Source organism: Canis lupus, chromosome 20 (genome assembly GCF_003254725.2).
Source record: "Canis lupus dingo isolate Sandy chromosome 20, ASM325472v2, whole genome shotgun sequence".
In the NCBI taxonomy this organism is placed as follows: domain Eukaryota; kingdom Metazoa; phylum Chordata; class Mammalia; order Carnivora; family Canidae; genus Canis; species Canis lupus.
Window position 1 is genome coordinate 44,591,380 of NC_064262.1, and position 24,513 is coordinate 44,615,892.

General features: G+C 52.6%; 1 protein-coding gene and 1 non-coding gene across 10 annotated transcripts in view; both read right to left on the reverse strand.

Annotated features, from left to right (window-relative positions):
- CRTC1 (CREB regulated transcription coactivator 1) overlaps positions 1-24,513 on the reverse strand; it is a 79,620-nt gene that overhangs the window by 7,045 nt on the left and 48,062 nt on the right. For 2 of the 9 annotated variants that reach the window (XM_035702540.2, XM_035702543.2), the window contains 10 exons: positions 23,024-23,118; positions 20,492-20,577; positions 15,815-15,855; positions 15,081-15,301; positions 9,657-9,790; positions 6,507-6,659; positions 6,348-6,398; positions 4,150-4,254; positions 1,023-1,109; positions 230-410 (listed from right to left, as the gene is read on the reverse strand). In XM_035702540.2, the coding sequence (XP_035558433.1) occupies positions 230-410; positions 1,023-1,109; positions 4,150-4,254; positions 6,348-6,398; positions 6,507-6,659; positions 9,657-9,790; positions 15,081-15,301; positions 15,815-15,855; positions 20,492-20,577; positions 23,024-23,118 (1,154 nt within the window). The other 7 variants (XM_025458122.3, XM_025458121.3, XM_049098085.1 and 4 more) reach the window with 6 other exon arrangements.
- LOC112667009 (U6 spliceosomal RNA) lies at positions 20,178-20,283 on the reverse strand. Its single transcript, XR_003141004.1, has one exon. It is a non-coding gene; the product is annotated as a U6 spliceosomal RNA (small nuclear RNA).

The following is a 24,513-nucleotide window of genomic DNA, read 5'->3' on the forward strand; positions in this document are numbered from 1 at the left end:
CAAGAAGCCTGGTCCAGGGTCCAGTGTGTCCCCCGGGGCCTATTCCACAGCCCAGCAACAAGTCAAAGTTGGTGGGGTCTGGCCTTCTTTGAACCAGTCTTAATACAACTCATCCTGCAGGGCAGGAGCAACATCTCCCCTGAGAACAAGGCCTCTTGAAGCTGCCAGGCCCCATGGAGGCACTCTGCCCAAGATGCCCATCCAGGATGCCACGGCCAGGTGGCCTCACCTGTGAGGATGATGTTGGGGATGCTGCTATGGCTGGGGTAGCCAAGCTGCTGCGTGTCTGGCAGGCTCCCATGGCTGCCTGTGAGGCCCATCATGGCCGCCTGTGAGTAGTTGAGTGTCGAGCCCGGGCTGTACAGGCTGCTGGAGCTGATGGCATTCTCCATCATGTTGAACTGCTCCAGCTGGGGGGAAGCACACAGCATGAGGCTGGCCCTGCTGAGCCCCTGGCTATTGCTGGCTGGCTTGTCCTGCAGCAACTGGGACCAACTCCTCTGCAACAAGCCCAGCGCCTGTACTCAGATACTGAGGGCGCTGTTGAATATAAAACTCTTACCCTAGGGTCTCCCCCTCCTCCCTCTCTGAACCTGCCCAGGTGTGTCCACACACGGCCCCTTCAGGGCTTTGCTGGATGGATGGATTGATGGAAGGATGGATGGGTGAGTGACCTGCTCCAGGAAGAAGCCAACCCTACTCATGCCCACATGCCCTTGACCCTGACCTCTACGCAAAGCCAGCTCCACCTCCCGGCAAACCCACATGCACAGCCCACGCTGAGGTGCCAATGCTATAGCCACTGCCTGTCCCTGTCAGTGTTCACTGCCCACCCTCCTTACCCCTCTGCTGTTGGCCTTATTCTGTGGGCCAGGCACAGGTGCCTGGGGAGGCAAAGCCAAGCCACCCCTATCCAAGGCCTGGGACAGGAGGGAGCCTTAGGAGCGAAGCTCACGCCCGAGGGGCGGGCGGGGTCCGGGTAAGCGTCTGCTGTGGGCGCTGTGACCCGGGCACCCGCTCACCTGGTGGGACAGAGCATTGGCCTGCCTGGCCGCCATCTGCTGCTCATAGTACGAGTCCCCAAACACGCTGCCCAAGGTGGAGGAGTGCTGCAGACAGAAAAGAGGCCTGCTGTCATCACGGTCCCCAAGACCAGGTCAGGGACTGCTGGGGCAGGGGATCTCCCACAGGCTGGTTGTACCCATAGGGAGGCCCCTGAAACCCCCCGGGGAAGATGCTCAGGATAAAGTAGGTTGAGCATCTATCTCAGGCCTCCTGGGAGAGTCCACACCTTCCAGGATGGAGGAGTGCCCCCTCAATCCCAGGATGTTTCTTTTCACTACCTGCTCCTGGGGGGCCTCTGTACCCCAATATCCCCCAAAGCACCTTCTACCATCTCCTCTACTTGAGCTCAGGTATGAGTGAATCATGTCTCCATCAGATAGAAAACAAGGGGGCCACAGGAATCAAGAAACCCCCCTGACAGGTTCCAGAGAAAAGCATTGACTGGGGCCAAGGTGTGTGCGTGGGGTGCTCTGAATTTCAGCATGGGAAGTGCACTTGGTGACCCTTGTAAGTCCCCCAGGGAGACATGGGACATGGTGGCAGTCCATATACACGTGGACAGGATGGGTGCACAGAGCCAGATGCCAGCTGAGCAAGCACAGGACAGGCACACAGAAAGCTACCTGCCCATGGCTGCCTGCCTGGGGGACCCCAGGGCCCATGGGTGGGCAGGGAGCCCAATCTCCTGCTCTTCTAAGGCCAGCTGGGGGCCAGGTCTGCTCCTGGGAGAAGAGCAGGGGACTAGGGACCCTCACAGGCAGTAGAGATGCCAAGAAAAGGAGCTTGGAGCCCCTGCCAGAGAGAAATGGCAGAATGGAGCCTGGTGGGACGTGGGAGGGAGGAGAGGCAGCCAGTGTGTGGCCAGAGCTCACATGAGGCACCAGGCCTCAGGAAACACAACCACAGCCCAGACCCAAGTCTGTTTCCTCCTTGGTGAGTAGGCTGAGAGCAGAAAAACAGCCAATTTGGCAAAAATGTCACCTTTGCCCTCAATATAGTCAGCTTCAGTTTTGGAAAATGGGGCTGCAAGGTTGTGGCTAGGTTTCCCCACAAAGGAGGAAGCAGGTCTGTTCTGGGATATGTTTCCATCCCCATGGCCTTGGCGTCAAAGAGGCCTGTCACAAGCAGGGGACCTAGGTTAAGACTTCTTTTGTGAGGCTGCCATGAGTTTGCAGAAAGGTCCACTCAAAATGGAAGGGAGGAACACAGCACATAGTACTGAAGGCCAGCTGCTTAAGGCCCACGGTACAGTCAGACAGATAACAACGTCCACTTGAGGCTGGGTAGGCTGGGGAGGGGAGGGGAGGGGAGGCCCAGGCCCACAGGACCACTGAATGCAACCTGGGGATGCAGCTGCAGTGCGAAGCCACCCAGCCTCCACCCGGCACGGTCTGCCCCCCAAGTGAGTCTCTCGGTCTTCTTAAGCCCATGTCTGGTTGAGTCCAGACAACCTGACAGCCTCCTTTGCAGCACCAGTGACTGGATGGACAGACCAACACACAGACATAGGCTTGACGAGACAGCAACACACTTTTTGTCTAGGATGGATGAACCCCCTTTGGTCTTGGCAAATCTCTCCTGGGACAACTGCTCCACCCTTGAATCTCTGTCCTGCTCCACCCCTGAATCTCTGTCCTGCTGCCTGTGTAAAAAGGCACATTACTCAAGGACCCAGAAACAGGCCCCACCTGCCATTTCCCCTGCCTGGACCCCTTCTCCCATCTCTCAGCATCCCATGACACTCCATGACCAGACTAGCCATTTTTTGGGAGCCACAAGAGCTGGGAGCTAGCATGGATGTATCGAGAGCTTGCAGACACCAGGCTGACCTCTGGCCTGCCCTGAGCTCACTGATGCCTCCCCACCTGCCTATGGAGCAGGAAGCTACACACTGATGGTCCCAGCAGGACCCCAGGCCACTGCAGAGGAGTCCTAGGAGAGCCCCTCCTACAGCAGGTGGAACCATGAGGGCAGCCTTCCTGAACATGACGCCCACCATCTCAAAACACAGGGCCTAATTTGGGTGCACCTCTGAGAACTGGGGAAGTAAGGACAGCAGGGCACATCCCCTGGGACAAGGGAGCCCGACATTGTTCTTGCATGGTCCTGTCTGGTGGAATAGCTTCTCTCCCCTCCTTAGCAGGGAAGGAAAATCCTATTGTCCCTGGGGCCAAGAAGGAGGCTTCAGGGCCTGGGGCACTGCTCTTTCGCAGCAGCTCCTGGGAGTCTCTCAGCTTGGTGACATTTTGGGGACAGAGAGGCAGGGTCCTGAGGAGGCTCTGCAGTATGGAAATTTCGAGCCCAGATGTCAGCTTTGTGGGCACCTCCTCTCCTCTGGTGGAATACTCCAGTCAGGATTCAGCCACCAGGTGAGTGGTGCTAAGGGGAATTCTGAGGTACCTGGATGGGGGTAGGTATGCATGTATGTGTGCCAGGGACTGGGGTCCAATTGTGTTGGGGGAACACCCAAGTCTGATGGATGTGGTCAAGCCCTGCCTGTGGCGTGAGGCAAGCCTCAGTCTCCTCATCTGTTGAGATGGGGACACAGACCCCTGAGAAGCTGTGGTGCCACTCAGAGGAGCTTCCTTTCAGGACATGCCTTCCTGTCCTGAGGCAGAGGGGAGAAGAATCTGAGGAGTCAGGGTCCCAACCACAGGCCAGCCATCACCTCAGCTGTGTCCCAAAGCAGGAGGAGAACCCCTCCAACTTCTGGAAGTCTCGTATGGGCAGGTGCAGGTGGGGCTGTGTGCACGGGCTGTTTGACACATGCTCTGAGCCACACACGCTGAGGTGTCCCTAGCTGCTGGGCAAGAAGTCAGGGTGTGGCCAAAACTAAGGTGACTAATGCGAGTGAGGGGCCCACCACCTCCAGATAGGACTTTGCGAAGGCCCCAAAGACAGTGGGGACATGGCAGCTCCTGGGCTGGGCCTGGCGGGCAGTGCCTCCTTCTCCCTGCCCTGTTGGAGTGGACAAGATGGGATGCAATGAGGCGTGAGGCACAGGTGGTGGGGGACAGATACATGGGGGATGCAAAGCAAGGCTGGAGTGCAGGGTGCTGGGAGAGGGGAGGCGGCGTCCCTTACTTGCGGGGAGCTCCCAGGGGAGAAGCCTTGATTGGAGACAGGTGAGGTGGGAGACTGGTTAGCCGGGGAGCCGGCACTAGCACGGTACTGCTGCAGAGCCGGCGCCTGTGACAACAGACAGGTCAGGACGCGCGAGGGGCCCCAGGCCTGGCATCCTGGGACTGGCCATTCCCCATTGGGCATCCCCCCAAGACACCTCCCACCACCCATCAGGTGAACAGAGTGTCAGGAGTATCTGCAAGAGGTGTGGACCCCTGAGCCCTGTCTGAGCCTGGGGTCTTTTGGGTGCCTGCCTCCAAACCCAGCACCCAGAGGGCTGGGGGGATTGGTCGGAGAACTCAGCTTCACGGAATCAAACAGAGGGCTGTGGGAGGGGGACGGCGGGGTCCACCTTGACTCAGCAGGCTTCAGAAAACCCCCATGAATGCACACACTCACCCACACCCACATACATGCACACACAGCCACATGTGTGTACATACAACAAACACACCCACACACAGGCGGGCATGGAAGACTGGGGCAGGGAGGTGCTGCCTTCTGCTGCCGACTCTGGGCAGCTCCCTCGGCTCTCTGAGCTCCATCTCTGTGCTCTAGCACATCCTGTCCACCACGGGGGGTGCTGGGACCAACAGCAAAGGCCATCTGGGGCACGCCCCAGAATAACCAGTCCTGGGCAATCACTATCATTGGCATCACTTGGGACAAAACTGACTGGTACACTGTCCAGAGACCTCCAAGGGGCAGCAACCTCAACTGAAGGACAGAGGGCCTTAGCTTCTCACCAGGGGCAAGATGGGCTGAGTCAGGACCTACTGTGTGCCTCTGGACAAACTGTCTGACTTCTCTGGGTCTATTGTTTACTGCGGTCTGGATGCCTAGCCCAGGGCCCCATAAATGCTTGATCACCCCGATTTCCTCAGTGGCCTGTTCTGAGTAGTCTGGGATAGGGACTGAACCTATCCCGGAGGGGTGGCGGTGGGGGACAGATACATGGGGGATGAGCAAGGTATCAGTGTTTGGAGGTGCCAGCACAGTCACTTGGCAATGACTGGCTGGGGGCTTCTCAGAGTTGAAAAGAGGGATATTCTTGCTTGCCTGCGCTAGCAGGTACTCAAGAAGAGGCTACAATCCCAAGGGAGCCAGATGTCCCTGGTGGGGTGCCGGGCAGCACACTCACTGGCCTGAGAGCCTGGGGAGGTAATGTCTGTGTACCTGGCCCGGACACCCATGCCTCCATTGTCTGCCCAGCTCAAACGTGAGGCACCACTGTTGGAGGGTGTCAGGGAATGAGGTAGCCTGGCAGGCTCCACCACCAGAGTTGCCTCCACACCAGCTGTGTTTCTGACAAAGAAAAAACTTGCACACTTTCCTGTCTGGGGTACCCCTGGGGTCTGCCCTATGAGGAGTCAGAGAAGTTTGGAAACAGGTCTCCATTCACCCACCTGCCTAGCTCAGGGGGACCTCGTCTTTGCAGAGCACATGATATTCTGATGACGTTTATCTTGGGGTTGGCAGCCAATGGCTGAATGGAGAGGACTTGCTGTACCCCAAACATAGTCCCCGTACCTTGGATATGGCCCAAGGTAGCTGTGATCACCCCCTTCCCACCAGGGCAAAAGTCTAATCAAGAAGGCTTGGGGTATAGAAGTCAAACCAAGCACCCATTAACCTGAGCCCAGGAAAGGGGTCCCATGGGTTGAATGTCCCTCTTGGCCCAGGGCACTGTGCACTGCATGAACCACAGTGGGGGCTTTATCCCTTCTCCCCCTCCAAGTTCCCCTCCATCTCTCTGGCTCCCAGAATCTGTTCTCCAGGCCCTGAGAGCTCTGTGTCCTCCCCGCCTCCAGGTGAGCCATTGCAAGTAGCAAGCGCTGAAGTACTGGACAGCAGGGGCCATGGGGGAACCTTGGCAGCCAGATACAGGGTGGCCCGTCTTGGGTGAAGTTTGGGGCAAAGGATCTATGCTTGGAGTCTCCACTTCCTCATCTATACATGGGATGACCTCAGCCCAGCAGTGTTTGCCTCAGCTCTGACCCCTGGCCACCCTGGCCTTCAAGTGGAGTCTCGAGGAGGCTTCAGTCAGATGCCTGAGTGTCTTTGGGCCTTGGGAGCCCAATGGGGGTCTCCCACAGTTCCCTGGATCCTCCTGCATGAGCCCCCCAGCCAGGCCCCACAAAACCCCATCCTAGGCTTACCGAGGTAATGTCGATCCCCATTGGCGGCTGGCCCGGGTTCTCTGGGGGGGACTGGGGGAGAGAGGACGGTACCGTGACCGCGAGTGGGGGCAGCTGAGGGCCCCGCGTCAAGCTGGCACTTGGCATCAGGGGGCCGCCTGGGGGGAGGCCGACGGGCACCTGCGGGGGTGGCGGGGGCGGCTGCTGCTGGGATGCGGGCGGTGGCGGTGGAGGGGGCTGGGGCTGCGGCGGCGGTGGCTGCTGGGAGCCTGCCTGGGTGAAGAAGGCGTAGGGCAGCTGCTGCTCCAGAGACAGGGCATCCATGGCCACAGCCTGGGGGAAGAGGAGGGTGTCAGGTGGGAGGCTACTAGGCAGTAGGGGCCAGACTGTGAAATACCTGGTCCCTAGGGATGCTCTATGGCCTAACACGCTCAACAAAGATATCACAGATAAACAAAGTGACATCCAGACCCCAGATAGGGGAAGCACAAGCCTAGAGAGGGCAGGCCTTGTCCAGGGCCAGAGTAACAGGTTTGCCTGTGGCTGGACAGGGCCTGGACTTCTAATCCAGTTGAAAGTGCTCTGCACCCAACAAAGTTTTCCTTTGTCTTTTCCACACACCAAGAGGTAGGCCCCACCTTCTGTACCCCCTCAGACTCAGGAGGTCCCTGGCCTCACTGACCCATAGTTTGCTCACTGCAGGCAAGCCCAGGGTGCCACACTCCCAGCAACCCAGCAAGCAGCCTGTGCCTAGCCCATTCTGGGCAGGGAGGAGTTAGAGATGGTGTGGATGATACATGTGCTGGTGTGGCCACTTGGTAATGACCAGCTCAAGTCTTCTTGGAGTTGGACAGAGGAAAAGTTTTCCCTGGTTCGAGGGAAGCCTCCACAGGAGACTGCATGTGACCAGGAGCTACAGGATCTAACTCTTAGCAGAACGCCCAGCCTCTAAGAAACGATGGTTACTTCATGAACAAAAATGGAGTCTCTAGCAAAGGAAAGCAGGTCTAAGGGAGAAGAGCAAAGGAACAGGGGTCACAGATGGAGAGACTGAGGACATAGTGCCCAGATTTAGATCCTGGTATGAACAAGTAGAAGGGAACTGGGCCTAGGTCTATCAGAAGATACAAAGCAATGCCTGTCAGTTTTGTTGGAGATGGATAATGCCAGTGAGGTTATGTTAAAAAAAAAAAAAAAAAAAGAAAAGAAAAAGAAACAAAAAAACAACAAAAATGTTATATATTAGGGATCTTTAAAAAGTAAGATGAGATGGGCAAATTCCTAGAGACACACAAACTACCAAACTGACCCCCCCCAAAAATAGAAATTCTGAATAGATCTATACCAAGAAAGGAGATTGAACCAGTAATCAAAAACCTCCCAATGGAAGATATTTGCAAGTGACACAGCTGATAAAGGGCTAGTATCCAAAATATACAAAGAACATACAAAACCCAAAACCCAAAAATCAAATAATCGAATTAAAAATGGGCAGAAGACATGAACAGGCTTTTTTCCAAAGAAGATATACAGGTAGACAACAAAGATGGAAAGATGCTCAACCATCACCCATTGTCAGGGTAATGCAAATCAGTATCACAATGAGACCTCACCTCACACCTGTGAGAATGGCTAAAATCAAAAACACAAATAACAGGTGCTGGTGAGGACACTGAGAAAGGGGAACACTCCTGGACCGTTGGTGGGAATTCAAACTGATGTAGCCACCATGGAAAACAGTATGGAGGTTTCTCAAAAAAGTTAAAACTAGGGGCGCTCAGGTGGCTCAGTCTGTTAAGCGTCTGCCTTCAGCTCAGGTCATGATCCCAGGGTCCTGGGATTAAGCTCCGTGTTGGGCTCCCTGTTAAGCGGGGAACCTGCTTCTCCCTCTCCCTCAGCTGCTCCTGCTACTTATGCTCTCTTGCTCTTTCTCCTCTCTCTCTCTCTCTCTCTGTCTCAAAAAAAAAAAAAAAAAAAAAAAAAAAGTTAACACTAGAACTACCCTATAATCCAGCAATCACACTACTAGGTATTTACCCAAAGAATACAAAAATACTATTTCAAGGGGATACAAACACTCTGATGTTTATAGCAGCATTAGCTACAATAGTCAAATTATAGAAGCCCCTCAAGTATCCATTGACTGATGAATGGATAAAGATATGATATATACAAAATAGAATATTATTCAGCCATTAAAAGTGAAATCTTGGGATCCCTGGGTGGCGCAGCGGTTTGGCGCCTGCCTTTGGCCCAGGGCGCGATCCTGGAGACCCGGGATCGAATCCCACGTCGGGCTCCCGGTGCATGGAGCCTGCTTCTCCCTCTGCCTGTGTCTCTGCCTCATTCTCTCTCTCTCTCTGTGACTATCACAAATAAATAAAAATTAAAAAATAAAAATAAAAAAAAGTGAAATCTTGCCATTTGCAGCAACATGGAAGGACCTAGAGAGTATAATGCTAAGTGAAATAAGTCAATCGGAGAAAGACAAAGACCATTTGATCTCAATTATATGTGGAATTTAAGAAACAGAACAAATGAGCAAAGGGAGAAAAAGAGAGAGAGAGAGACAGAAACCAAGAAACAGACTCTTGACTATAAAGAACACACTGCTGGTTACTAGAGGGGAGGTGGGTGGGATGATGGGTGACATAGGTGATGGGGATTAAGAGGCACACTTGTGATGACCACTGGGTGTTGTGTGGAGGTGAAAACCTCTCAGTGAAAATTGGCTCAGACCAGTGGCTTTGCTGGTGAATTCTACGAAATATTTAAAGAATTTACACTCGTGCTTCTCAAATGCTTCCAAAAAAACAGGAAGGAACACTTCCTAACCTGTTTTATGATTCTAAACTAAGTAAAAAAGAATCAAATTACTGAAATCAAAAATGAAAGTGGGTATGTTATTATCGACGATAGAGAAATAAAAAGGCCTGTGTTATGAAGAGTCGTATGCCAGCACACTGGATAACGTAGATGAAAGAGACCAATACCTAGACACACATGAGATACCAAAAAAGCATATGAAACAAAATTATGGTAAATTGAAAAAAGAAAAAAAATCCACCTCTCTAAACATTTTATTTTGGAGAATTTCAACTAGATCCTCGAGGGAAAGTAACACAACAAAAAACACCCACACAATCTGCCCACAACAGATACAGGAAACTCCAGGCCAGCAAATCATGCTCTCCGTGTTTGAAATTTGACAAAAGCCAAAAGTGTTGGGAACCTTTGTCTTCAGGCTTCTATGGCCCCCAGGAAGTAGAGGGAGGTCTCTCAAAGGGGCAGAACCAGCCACACCTCCCCCACCCCACCACGCCCTCACACCTGAGTGATGGGTGACAGCTGGGAGAGGGTGGGTGACACCTGCTGGGCCTGCTGCCTCCTCGCCTCCGTGCTCAGGGACAACGGGCTGACACCAGCTGGGCGGTGCTGTGGTGAGGAGCCTGGTGTGCTCATCCCTGAAAGGGAGGACAGAAGAGAAGGGTGGGCATGACGCTAGCCTCCAGAAGGCTGCTCACACATCATGATAACTGCTGAGAACAGCCCAATCCAACAGACAGAATCTATTGTGTCCTGATCACCAAAGCCATGGTGCCCCCTCCAAGGCCTCAATACCTATGTGGGCTCTGCTCTCCTTCCTGACCCATCCCCAAGCTGCCCAACACTCTCCCACTAATCCTGCCATCTCTCCAAGAGGGGTGTCTCCCACAGGCCCTGCCAATCAGCACTTCCCTGTCTCTGGACCACCACATGATTGGCTCCCAGACAGACAGGTGACCAGACTGGCCCAATGAGAGCCTGCCCTGGGACTCTGGATGGAACTCAAGGGGGGAGGTCTGGAACTGTGTAGAGGGAGCATCACGTGGCTGCAAGCAGAAGAGCCAGCTAGAGAATCAGGGGCTGAGGGATAAAAGCAGCACCTGAGCCCCTGATCCAGCCATACTGGTGCTTCCTGGTTTTGCAAGATAATCAATGCCTTTTCAGGATGCCTGAGGGGCTCAGTGTCTGCCTTTGGCTCACGGCAGGATTCCCCTGGGTCCAGGATCGAGTCCTGCATTGGGCTCCCTGCATGGAGCCTGCTTCTGTCTCTGCCTATCTCTTTCTCTGTCTCTCTCATGAATAAGTAGATAAAATCTTAAAAAAAAAAAAAAATCAATGCTGCCCCCCTCCCTTTTCTTATACCTAAACTAGCTTAGGGTTTGGTTAGCTTCAAGAAAGCTGGTCCTGGGGGCACCTGGGTGGCTCAGTTAAGTGTCTGCCTTTGGCTCAGGTCATGATCTTGGGGTCCTGGAATGGAGCCCCACATCAGGCTTCCTGCTCAGTGGGAAGTCAAGTTCTCCCTCTGCCCCTCCCCCAACTCGTGCATGCTCTCTCAAATAAATCTTAAAAAAAAAAAAAAAAAAAAAAAAGCTGGGTCCTGTCCAGACACTGTAGTTTCTATAGAGCCTCATGCTCTCCTTATCGTCCTTCAACAAAGTTGTACTTTCCTGTCCTGTAACTGCTCCTTCAGCTTGATCTTCCACCTCCAGACCTGTGTATCTGGCAGGCCTCCCCCACCTCATGTGCTTTCCATGCTAGACCATCAGCCCTGCTAGAAACTCAGTTACTCTTTACCTTCTTCCAATACCCCTGTTCCTGACTGAGCCCCTGCCAGGAGGGCTCCATGTTGCTCCTTTCCTCACCTCGGCCCCTGCCCTCAGCAATCCTATCCCTAGATGTGTCTGTTGTGAAGGAGCTGAGTGAGGTCAAGTTCAGTATGGCAGCAGTTGGAACCTGCTGGGTTATCCTGGGGCACTGTGCCAGAGAGGCAACAGGCCTCCTGATGCTTGGGAGAGCCCTGGGGGCTTGGCCTGATCTCCCAGACTTGGTTTCCTTATCCTTGAGATGGAAATGATAACAGCCACCCTCAAGAGTTCACTGCAAGGGCTGTAATGAGACTGGGAGCAGGCTCTGAAGACAGTCTGGCCTGCAGTCAAGGCAGATGCAGGAGCCTGACTCACCCAGGGTAGCTGGGCCCATTCTGCTGAGGGCATCAGATCAACCTTGTTCCAGCGGGTGAGACAGCAGGTTCACAGGCCAGTGGGAACGCACCCAGCACACACCGAGGGGAGATGACAGGCAGCCTTCTCTCCACCCAGGGCCGCTGCTCACTGGGGCTGTGTCATCTGTGTGCAGCAAGCCTGGTCACGCCTGCACTTCCCCTCGGCCGCCCTGGCAGCTCCACTTAGCCAGGCACTTCAGGAGGGTCTGGCACCACTGAGTGCTCCCAAGGCACAGCCCTAGATTCCAGGTTATGCACAGACCTTGGGGACCAGAATCAGGCTGCTGCAGACACAGCAACATCAAGGGGGAGCCTTGACAAGAAGCCTGAGCAGGAAGAGCCCAGGAGATGCCTGGTCAGAGAAGAGTCAGGACCACGTTCGACTGGCGGGTGGGCTGGGGCAAGGGGCAGGTCAGTCAGGGTTGCTCCCTCTCCTTCTCCGAGTGTCCACTGCCTCCTATGTCCTTCAGGCTGAAAACACCCACATCCAGGGAGATGTCAGGGCTTGGTAATAAGTAGCAGAGGCAAATGTCAGGAGAGGGTCAGTGGGGCAATAGGGGCCTGTGGCAAACTGGACCATGTGAAGGCACAGGACCTCAACCCACCACTGCTGGGCCTTCTGATTCTTCAAGAGAAGCCAGGAATCCAGAGTTTTAAATGCACTCTCCTGATTTTTAAATGTTGATTCAAACATCACGCACACAACTGTGGGCCAGACAAAAAACACCGGTAGGCTGGATGTGGTGCTTGGGCTGCCAGCCTCTGTCTATCCAGAATACAAGGGAGTTTTAATCCTCTGCTGGGCTGCAGAGTGAGCTCCTGGTCTCACACTGGGCGGCCACCACCCCAGGAGAGGCCAGTTGGGCCAGGAGGGTGGATGGATGCCTTGCTGTTGAATTCCTTTTGGCAACCTGGATCACCTTTGGGAAAAGGAGTGAGGCCAGCTGGAAGGGAAGTCTGGGGAGGGCAGGGAGAGCTGCCAGGGGAGGGCAGGCCAGGTGGCAGGGGCCCAGCCTGAGGCACGCAAGCCTTGTGTGCGGGGCCGGCAGGCCTCAGAGCTGTGCCAGGAGGAGGACCTGGGCCTGCCCTCCTCCAGGTTCTGGCCAACAACCAGGAAAACGACCTCAGCAAATGTTTAAGAGGACGAGAGGGGCCGCTGTCTCCCTGGCGGCGGAAGCCTCCCATTCTTCTCAGGGCTCACATTCGATTGGCGGGTGGGCTGGGGCAGGGGGCGGGGAGGCGATCTCCACGTGTGCCAGGGGCCAGCGGCTCAGCTTGATTTAAAATGTGCCCAGAAAGCAAAGCCCCTGCCAGGCGAGCTGCTAGAGCGGCAGGTTCGCAAACAACTGAACACATGTCAGACATTACGGGGCTGACGCTCCCAGCCAGGCGGGCCAGGGTCTGGGCCCCACGCTCGGGGTCTGCGCTTGCTCCTGCGTCTATGGCTTTCACATGTGTTGTGTTTTCCTGTGCTTGTTTAGACTCGGCGTGGGCCAGAGGTGCATAGCTCCCAGGTGGGCGCTGGGGGGCTGCCAAGGACCCTCTGGAGGAGGGGGTGGTGCTCTGGAGGCCACGGCGAGACATGAGGGGAAAGATGGGGGGCCAGGAAACAGTGGTGTCTGCACAAGGGGGCCCTCCCACCAGCATCCCCAGAGCCAACCTTCTGATTTCTTGCTTTGCACAGGTCTGTGTGGATGTGCTGCCTGTCCACCCACATCTCAGGGGGTCATGGGTCTCAGGCTCCCCTGCTTCTGCTCGTTTGGTCTTTTAGGCCTTCCCTGGGTCAGGGGCACAGTGGGGACTGGCACCCTCTGCCTGGTGGCTGAGCCTGGGTGGGCCTGGGGCCAGCAGTGCAAAACAAAAACAGCTTTGGTGCTGTTAGACTAGGGTCCTGCTCCCCTCCACACTGTTCTGGCCTCCATTTCCTTGTCTGGAAACTGAGAAACACTTGCACCATCCTCAACAACCCTCACTTGCCTCTGGCCCTGTCAGCACCAAAGCCAGGAATGACTCCAAGCTCCTCAAGTTCATCTGCTCCCCACATTAACCCAGCTCTCAGGCCAGCCAACCTCACTGGCAAGTCTCTCTAGAGCATTCAATGGGGCCCTGCCCTGGCACCGCTGCCCCTCCTGATGGTCCATTCTCCTCAGGCAGCCACATGGGCTGTGGCCAATGGGAATCTGAGCGTGTGATTCTCCCTCAGAAAATCCTGCATGGTGCTGCCCACCAAACTTGGGGCAGAGGTGTGACAGGCAGATGGACAGAGTGAGCATTGGCTCCCAGGCAGGATGGAGGGCACAGCAAGGTGGTGCTCTCACTGGCTGCCAAGTCCTGACATGTGTGGACTCACAGAGGAGCCCCCCACAGCCCATCCTGCCTGTCTCACCATAAGGCTGTCGGGGCTGCCCTATCTCCTTCCTGGATGCAAATCCATACATTCTACATCAACATGGGTGCAAGAAACATGGCGGGGGGGGGGGACATAGGGGTCATAGTGGGGACACAGGAGAGGTAGGCCTGGCCCGGCAACAGATGAGAGCAAAGCAGTGACTCAAGAGCAGCAGAGTGAATGCAGCAAAGCAATGCAGGGTGAGAGACTGGGGGTGAGGGTGTGTAGGCAGGGAACCAAGACGGCTCATGGAGAAAAAGAGGTATAAGTGGGCATTGAGTGGGCGGGGGGTCCTGCAGCCACCTGGAGGAAGAGAAGGACTGTAAGAGAGGAGCAGCATGTGCCAAGGCCCTGAGATGAGCTCACTGGCTGCAGAGGAGATGGGGGGGCGGGGCAGGGGTAGGGATGGGGACGGGAGACCAAGTTGGAGGATAAAGTGGACCTCCCAAGCCCCAGGGGTCTCAGGTTTTCAACAGGAGGGAGCTGAGGACCACTGCAAGGTCCCGAGCAGACAACAGCCATGAGGCGATAGCCACTCCAGGTAAGAAAAGGCTGGGAGTTGGAGGGTCGGGTAGGGGGCAGGCAGGTGGAGGCCATGCAAAGTGGAGTGGGTCCAAGTTGGGTCGGGTCCTAATTCTGGGGCTGACAGGATGCATCAACAGGTCAGGGCAGGCAAGAGAACACAGGAATCAAGCTACTGGAAAACAGTACTGCTCGTCCCCAGGGGAGCAGGATTGGGGCAGCACAAGGGGGCCCTCCCACCGGCATCCCCAGAGCCAACCTTCTAATTTTTTGCTTCACACAGATGTGGGTGGGCAGGCAGCACATCCTGGGAGACATTAGGACGGTGAGGGGCCCGTGAGATATTCCCATGGACATGGCTGGTGTGTCCCAAGCAGATGGACACCATTAACCACTGGGTGGGAGGGTGTGTGGAGGGAGCAGGTCAGGACTGGTTCTGTCCCTCTTGGAAGAGCTGAAGTCAAGGGGAGGCAGGGGGAATGCTGGTCAAACCCTTGGGGGCTCCCCTCCTAGAATGTTCTGGACTCACCCCGACTCTCCGAAGCCCCCAATATACCCTCAGAACCACTGTCTGATCCCTGGGGACCTCATGAGTTTTCCCACCCCCTAGGCCTTTGCCAAGGCTGTGCCTTCTACCTGTAATGCCAAGCCCCTGTGGTAGATTCTGCCTCCCATTCCATGCCCAGCACTCTAGATGTCACCCTGCTAAATCACCATTCAAACCCATCTGTCATCTTCACTAGATGTTGAGCTCTGCCAGGGAAGGAAGTTCTCCCACCGCCCGGCCTGGCCTTACCCTGGCTGGCGCCGCCGATGCCCAGATGAGTCAGGTTGGCTGCAAGGTTGCCGGTGCTGCTGGAGCTGCTGAGCGCAGGGAAGGTGGGCTCCTCAGGGTCCAGTGGGGTCGGGAGGGGGGAGGGGAAGTGTATGTTGGTCAGGTCGGGCAGGGAGCCCCCTGTGTTGTGGGTGGCGGGGATCAGGGCTGTAGTGTTTTCCTGGTCAGCGGATGGAAAGATGCTGGGGGGAAGGCCAGACAGAGGGGGGAGGTGAGCTCTCGCCCCGGCCCATTCTCCCCTAGAAACTATGGCGGGGGTGGGGGGAGACTGTGCCAAAACACTAGGGGGCACAAAATGGTACCCCGAGATTAGGTGCTGTCATGATCAGAAATGACTGTCAACCTGCACCTCCAAGGGGACATTAGGAAGCAACCTCTCTATGCAGGATAGGGGGCTGGGGTGAGGGTCCTCCTGCTGCCCAGGGGACAGGGTGTATCTGATGAGCTCTCGAACTGGGGCTGAATGTATGTGTGTGGGTGTCTCAGTTACCGCAAGCAGGGAGGGGTAGGTGGGCCCCTTTCCCCTGCACCCCCCAACACCCCTCGGCCCCGGACAAGGCTTGTTGGATAGCTGCCAGCGGTAGGGCAGCCCTCTTTTCAGGACTTGCAGCCTCCTGAGCAGACGGGAAGTCCTGGGGTCATCTGAACAGCCCCAAGAGCCCTGGGCATGCAGGGTGGGCCCTGCTGAGACTTACTTGATCCCAGGGACCTCACAGGACTTGGGCCTGGACCCCGTCTGAAAGAGAAGACAGCAGAGGCTGAGCAGACCTCTTGGTGCACTGTAGCTCCTCAGGGTGCAGCTGACTCTACCAGAAGGGCTGAAGATGCTCAACAAAAAGAGTTTATCAGGTCCCAGAATGTCTCACAAACCAGAACCAGGTGGCCCTAAAGGCAAAGGGACCTGTCCCAGACATGCCTAGGGGCAAAACCAAGTCTTCTATGAAGAGGAGCCTCTACAGCTCCCACCTCCAGCTCCTGACCTTGGTGGCAGGCAGGCAGGCATATCCCAGCCTAGCCCTGCCTGCCCCTAAGGTGGACACAGCAGAGGGGTGACATAGTCCCTTGTCAGAGCAGGCATTTGGGAAGAACATGGCTTGTCCACTCTTCACACCTGAAAACCCCAGGGGCATGCCACAGCTGTTAGACACCAGCTCAGCAATGGGGCCACTGGAAACCCTGGCACCCTGAGGCCAATCCATTCCATTTCCGGATCAGAGCCAGTAGGGCTCCTGGGAACAGAGCTGCCTCTGCCCAGCATCCATTTGTGTATAGTAGACAAGTACCTCATGTGGGGCAGCATGAAGATACAGAGGGCACTGTCCATGCCCCTAGCTGATCCACCTACCAGTGGTCCCTCAGCTGTGGCTCCCACAGGGACCCATGGTGCTGTATGTGCTCCCATGCCCTCACCACCTGAGGGTGAAGGCTCTGGCTGCCCTGTGGACTATGGAAAGAGTCCCAGGGAAACCCTACCAGCAGCAAGGCCCTTGTTTCCTCCTCTCGAGCTGGGGCCATGATGCCACCGGAGAACTGCAGGCTCTAGGTAGACCCCCTAGATGCTCATTCAGGGACAAAGGAGGGTACTCTTCAGATGGTGGCAGACATGACTGGACAGGGCCTACGTGCTGATGGAGGGCTCCAGCTGTGTCACATTCCGTAATTCCCCATTTGCCTCGCAGGCCCTCAGGCTGATGTGTTCTTTAGGGATTACCAGACATAAGAAGGTGGATGCACGGCAGAGGGCTGGGCTGGCGGCCTCTCTGTGCATGCCTAGCGTGCGCGTGGTGGTGAAAGGCGGTGTGCTGGCAGTGACTGAGGAAGCTGAGGGGTGGTGTGTGACCAGCAGTGTTAAGTCTCTGCAGAGAATGCCAGAGGAACAGGTTTCTACTTGGCCACGGACTCCTTAATTCTGTGAGTAAACACTCACTTCATTACCGGATTTTTGCAAAGCATGATGACAATGCTTTCTAAAGAATCTTTTCAAAAGCATTCCATGAACATTATGGAGATAACAGTAGATTTCTAAACAGTATTAAAAATTCACCCATCATTGCCCCCCAATCCCAGCCTCACCCCACTCCCAACAAATCCAATGGAATTCCTTTACTGACATCTTGCAGACACATCATTTCACATACTAGTTAGAAGTTGAGCCACAATGCTGGGTCCTGCCAACTTTTTCTCACTCCCAGGATGTCAAGTGTGTTTGCACCAACACTCACCATCTTCACTATATGGCTCAGCAGCACATACAGGACCCTGATGTCCATCCTTATCCATCCCTCTGCAACTACATATTTCAATTGCTTTTCAGTTTTGTTGGGGTTGTTAGAATTCTTTTTAAGTGAGTTTTTCCCCCGAATATGAAAATCATCTGTATTCCCTGTGCAAAACTGGAACATGCAGACAGGGATAAGGGCTGTCGGTGGCACCCACACCTGCCACGCAAGACGACACGCCCCCCTTTGCAGGTCTCCCTAGGCATCTGGGTATAGACAGGCATACCTTGAAGATACTGTGGGTTCAGTTCCAGACCACCCCAATAAGGCAAATATCCCAGTAAAGTCAAATGAATTTTTGATTTCCTGGTGCATATAAAAGTTATGTTTACCCTATCCCTCAATTGAAGTATACAAGAGCAGTATGTCTTAAAAAAAAAAAAAAAACTTTATGTACCTTAATTACTTTATTGCTAAATATGCTGATCATCATCTGAGCTTTTGGTGAGTTGTAATCACTGATCAAACATCACAAGACAAAAATAATAATAATGAAAAAATGTGAACTGTGAGCATCACCAGAATGTGACAGAGACACAACGTGAGAAAATTGCTGTTGGAAAAACCACACTGATACTCATGCTCAACACAGGATTGTCACAAACCTTCAACTTGTAAAAACCACAGCACAATAAAGAAAAGTGCAATAAAATGTCCATTTCTAAATTTTGTATGCATTTCTAAATAGCTTTATCCTGTTCTTTCCATACAGTGTATTATCAGGAGTGTCACTCATGACCTCTACAGCCATACCACCCTGAACACACCCGATCTCATCTGATCTCGGAAGCTAAGCAGGGTCAGGCCTGGTTAGTGCTTGGATGGGAGGAGTGTCACTCATGCCTTTAAAATTCCTTCAAAAATCCCAACTCTAGGGGTGCCTGGGTGCCTCAGTCAGTTAAACATCTGACTCTTGATCTCAGTTCAAGTCTTGATCTCAGGGTCAAGAGTTCAAGCCCTGCATTGGGACATGGGGCCTACATTAAAACAAACAAACAAAAAATCCCAACTCCATGGGATGCCTGGGTGGCTCAGCAGTTGAGTATCTGCCTTCAGCTCAGGGCATGATCCCAGAGTTCTGGGATCAAGTCCCACATTGGGCTGTCTGCATGGAGCCTGCTTCTCCCTCTGCCTATGTCTCTGCCTCTCTCTCTCTCTCTCTCTGTGTCTCTCATGAATAAATAAAAATCTTAAAAAAAGGGATCCCTGGGTGGCTCAGAGGTTTGGCGCCTGCCTTCAGCCCAGGGCATGATCCTGGAGTCCCAGGATTGAGTCCCATGTCGGTGGCTCAGAGGTTTGGCACCTGCCTTCGGCCCAGGGCATGATCCTGGAGTCCCAGGATTGAGTCCCATGTCGGGCTCCTTGCATTGGAGCCTGCTTCTCCCTCTGCCTATGTCTCTGCCTCTCTCTCTCTCTCTGTGTGTGTGTGTGTGTGTGTCTCTAATGAATAAATAAATAAAATCTTAAACAAAAAAATCCCAACTCCACATATGTGGAGCTTTCCATATGAGGGACTGAGGATAATTTCCTTATGAATCCCCCACTGTTGAACATTCAGGTTGTTTCCAGTTGATTTTTTTTTAATTTTTTATTTATTATTTATGATAGTCATCAGAGAGAGAGAGAGAGGCAGAGACACAAGCAGAGGGAGAAGCAGGCTCCATGCACCGGGAGCCCGACGTGGGATTTGAACCCGGGTCTCCAGGATCGCACCCCGGGTCAAAGGCAGGCGCCAAACCGCTGCGCCACCCAGGGATCCCTCCAGTTGATTTTAAAAGCTCTGAACACACACGTTTGAGGAACACGTCAGTGTGTGCTCATTTGTCACCTCCTGACGATTTCCTGGAGGGGGATGAACAATTCATGTTGTTGCCCCATTCACCACAACTTGACCAGCAACAGGTTGTAGGTATTTTTTTTTTTAATATTCAAAATAACTTTAGTGTTAAGTGCATTCTGTACTATTCAAATTCTTTGAAATCTGTATTCTAGAACGTGAGAAATTTGTTTCTGGACCTGGAAATAATACAGAAATTCCAATTCAATTGGAAATTCCAAGTAGATTTTGTAGTTTAATAAAAGTTGTAGTTATTGGGCAGATGAATATAAGTTTTTTTTTTAAGATTTTATTTATTTATTCATGAGAGACAGAAAGAGGCAGAGACATATGCAGAGGGAAAAGCAGGCTCCTCACAGGGAGCCCGATGCAGGACTCGATTCCGGAACCCCGGGATCAAACCTGGAGCCAAAGACAGATGCTCAACCACTGAGCCACTCAGGCATCCCAGATGAATGTAACTTTAAGGATGACTGTCAACATGTATAAACACTGACAATTACCCAATACTATGGGTTAGCAGAAAGATCAAAGGTTACGAATTAGGAGGTATAGGTTCTAAACCCTGAGTATCTTTATAGCCTTGGACAAACCACTTAAATCTCCAGAGCTTCAACTTTTTTTTAAGCTATAACTGACCTATAATATTGTATTAGTCTTCGGTTATTATGATTCAGTATTTGCATATATTGTGAAATGATCTCCATAGTAAGTCTAGTTAACAGCCAATACCACACATAAAAATATGGAGCAGGGATCCCTGGGTGGCGCAGCGGTTTGGCGCCTGCCTTTGGCCCGGGGCATGATCCTGGAGACCCGGGATCGAATCCCACGTCGGGCTCCTGGTGCATGGAGCCTGCTTCTCCCTCTGCCTGTGTCTCTGCCTCTCTCTCTCTCTCTGTGACTATCATAAATAAATAAAAATTAAAAAAAAAATTAAAAAAAAATATGGAGCATTTCATGAATTTGTGTGCGTGTCATTCTTGTGCAGTGGCCATGCTAAGTTCTATATCATTCCAATTTTAGTATATGTGCTGCCAAAGAAAACAAGTATTTTAACTTTTCATGGTTTCTGCCAGTGTAACAAGCCTGTCGTCCATGTTAAATAGGCCGATACAACCGGTCATCTGAGTAAGGTTCACACTTCAGGGAAGGCAAAACTCCCCTGATGTGCTATTTTGTCACTTTCGGCCAGGCTATGCTTGAATAAAAAGATCAAGAAGGAAAATTGTTTTTGAAAGTCCTTAGACTCTTACCTTCTTGGTGTCCCATGCTTGCTTAGAAAGATTCTTATCTGTCTCTGATGTGGTTTCCTCCATTCCTGGAACTGTTAATAGTAAGACTAGGGTGGGGTGGGGTGGGGGAGAGAAGGATAATCAGAACCTTTTTACTTTGAAGCTATGTTGCACCAAGCGAAGAGCTCCTTTGACATATACAATCACAATCCTGACACAAATGTAACTGCCCCAACAGTAACTTCTGGGGATTGCACTAAAGCACAAGAAAGAATTTGATTCAAAGCAAAACAAAAACACTTAAAATAAGTCAGTGGCTCTGTCAGTTGAGTGTCTGACTCTTGGTTTCAGTTCAAGTCATAATCTCAGGGTTGTGGGATTGAGCCCCAAGTTGGGCTCTGCATTCAGTGGGAAGTCTGCTTGGGATTCTCTCTCTCCCTGTCCCTCTGTCCCTGTCCCTGCTTAAGTGCATGCATACTCTGTCAAATAAATAAATCTAAAAAAAATAAATAAGTCAGAGACCCTGTGACTTAAAAAGAAATGAAAATATGGGGATCCCGGGGATCCCTGGGTGGCTCAGCGGTTTGGCGCCTGCCTTTGGCCCAGGGCGTGATCCTGGAGTCCTGGGATCGAGTCCTGTGTCGGGCTCTCGGCATGGAGCCTGCTTCTCCCTCCTCCTGTGTCTCTGCCTCTCTCTCTCTAGGTCTATCATAAATAAATAAATAAATCTTTAAAAAAAATGGGGATCCCTGGGTGGCTCAGTGGTTTAGCGCCTGCCTTCAGCCCAGGGCGTGGTCCTGGGGTCCTGGGATGGAGTCCCACATTGGGGTCTGTTTCTCCCTCTGCCTGTGTCTCAGTCTTTCTCTGTGTCTATCATGAATAAATAAATAAAATCTTAAAAAAAAAAAAAAAGAAATGAAAATAGGAGCCCTGGAGCTGAGAACATGTATCAATTCTGCTGCCCATGGGACCAACCCAGGCCTTGGAGGCCTTCAGGTTGCAGAGAACAGCAGAGAAATCCTCCTTCCCTCCTTGCCCCACCCACCACCTTGGAGTCACCTGCCTCCTAGCCCATGATGTTCAATGTCAGTGTGGGGCTGGTTGATCTATTCATTGTAGCAAATTAGTTGCAATGCCAGCCAGCCCCACAGGAGGAGAGGAGGGGAGGGAAGGTCTGAGGAACTAGACAGGCATCCTTTAAGGCCCTGGAACCAGCTATGCCTGAAGGCCCCTTTCTTTGGACCTTTTGGTTAAGGTGGGATTAAACATTTTCTTTATGAGACCCAGTTTCTTTCTGCCTCTTGGAGGTTTAGTCTTTTACTTGCAATAGAGCCATACTGAACACAGGCAGATGGGTCAACTCTTTTTTTTTTTAATTTACTCATAGAGACACACACAGAAAGAGAGGCAGAGACACAGGCAGAGGGAGAAGCGGGCTCCATGCAGGGAGCCCGACATGGGACTCGATCCCGGGTCTCCAGGATCATGCCCAGGGCCGTAGGCGGCGCTAAACCGCTGTGCCACTGCGGCTGCTCAACTCCTTCTTAAAACCTAGAGAGACCAACTGTAGCAGGTGGGAGGGAAGCCAGGCTAACCCTCCACCCTGTCACTGCTTGGGTCCCTCCTAAAGAAACAAGGGCAGTGACATGTCTCCCCTCTCCCCACCTCAAGGACAACTGGACTCTGAGCGGCCAAGGGCCCCTGGGTTGCAGCTCCCCTCCATGGTCACAGAGTCCCAAGGGATAATGACACTTGCCCTGGAAAGCCTATCTTGAAAGTCTCATTTTCTTGGGGAACCCACCAAGGAGACAGTATCCTCAGATCTGCTCCCAGTTTTGGAAAGAGGAGGGAAGAGGAAAGCACCAGGTGCCCTGTCCTCTTCACTCCTGGGGCATTTGGAATCAGCACTTTTATTATAGAGACAGTTCCTTCTATAATCTCACCTTCCCGTCCGATGAGCAGTGATCCCTGGAAGATGGCATGTGGACAGCCCTACCAATCTGCATGTGCAGAGCTCACTTAGAGAGGAGACTAAGCAAGAGGTGGGAAAGAACCAGCCCCATTTCCCCCCACAGTAGGCAGAAGGGGCCCAGGGTCTGTGAACAAGGAGGGTTCTGAGCTGCAGAGCCAGAAAATGGTCCAGTGGGAAGTCATAGATTGAGCTGCACCTAAAGCTGAACATCTGGCTCTGGACTGCTTGGTCATGAGTTGATAAATGCCTCCTTTTTGCTTGGGCTTGCTGCCCCCTACAATGAAAGAACCAGGAAGGCCCACATACTATGTGGCCATGCCCTGAATTCATGAATGGAAGCCAACATGTATTTGCAGGAGCTGTTTTCTCTGCCTAGAAAACTCCTATGCGCTCTTCAAAACCCAACTCAGGCAGCATCGTCTCTGAAAATTTTCAAGCCACTCCCCTTGTCCCACAGTAGCACCCACTGACCCTGCCTTTGCAGATCTGTCCACTTATGAGCTTGTGACCTCTGGGAGCACAGGGACCACCCATTGGACTCGCTTGAACTGAGGAAACATGCCCATGTGCCCTGCCAATACCTCTTTTCTGGTGTGTGTCCTGGGACCCGCCTGTAAAGGGCTCTGGCTGGGTGGGTGTCATTGTGCTCTGGTGCAGGGCAGAGTCAGAATTGGTCCTGAGGAGAGAAGAGAGACAGTGAGCCTTGGCTCTAAAGGGGACAATGGAATTGTCCTGGCCCCACTCCATCCATGACATGCTGAACAGGACAGGGTGGGAATAGGGGGTTATATGTGTGAGCTGTTTTGCATAAAACACTAAGGACAGTGTTCTCAAAAGGGCCACAGGAGTGACCATGATTTTCATCTAAAAAGCCAGGTGAAGACAAAAAACTGCAGAAGAGATGTCTCTCTATTACTAACCAGACCTTCCCCACTCCCATACGGTCTGTGGGCTTCTCTGCTTTGGGAGAAAGGATGGTGCCTTCTTGCTGAAACTCTCTGGAGAGGGGACCCCATGGTCCCACGGTGGCCCAGCCTTGGGAGTACAAGTCCCAGCCCACTGGGTCCCCTTTTGGTGACAAACACCAGTGGGCAACCCTGCCCCCTGCCCCAGGATGCTCAGTTGCAAACCGGGTGTAATGAGAAGGGGAGGCAGTGATATGAGGCTCAGAGTACTACCCAGAAAGAATGCAGTCCCTGGGAAGGGGTGTGGCAGGAGGGCTGCCAAGAGCTCTGCCTTCTGCATCAGGAATAGAGTAATTCAATGTACTCCCAGCTGCAGGTGCCTGGAGAGAAGATCCCCAGAAGAGCTCCTCAGGTCCCCAGGGAATTGTGGGCACCCGAGGGGAGCTGGGCAGATGAACAAAGGGCAAGTCCAGCCACGTGACTGGCAATTTGGGCATGAAATAAGAGCAGTATGAATCCAAAAGGGACATCCCAGCCACTGAAAGTGACATGGAAGAAAGTTCGAGAAGAGCAGGTTACAAAGGGTTGGGCCAGCTGACTCTCTGACCCTGGGGCCAGATAAGCAGTGAGAAGCTGATCCGGATCCTAGACCCCCACCAGCTGTGTGTCCCTGAACAAGTATTCTGACCCGTCTGTGTTCACTTTCCTTCTATCTAAAATGTGGAGAATAAAAGTACCTACTCCACAAAGCTCTGTGCATTTTATATCAGTTAATGAATATGATGGCTGAAATAGGGCCTGATATATAATACATGTATGGTAGGAATTTAATTAATTATTAAATTATACATTACATATGATAGTTCATATATATATGTATATATATACACATATATGCATTTTTTAAACAACTTACTTTTGATCTTTGGTGAAATCACCTATATTTTTTTCACGTGTGGTAAAATATATGTAACATAAAAATTATCATTTTAACCATTTTTAAGTATACACTTCTGGTGTAAGTAAATAGCAGGATGGTGTGCAACCATCCTATTTACTATAGGTATTAACTATGTTGTTATTCTAGATCTTTGTAGAAAATGGTATTATCAATTTTTCCCCCCTTCTAGGTAAACGTATATGTATTCCTAATCTTCTGGTAATAA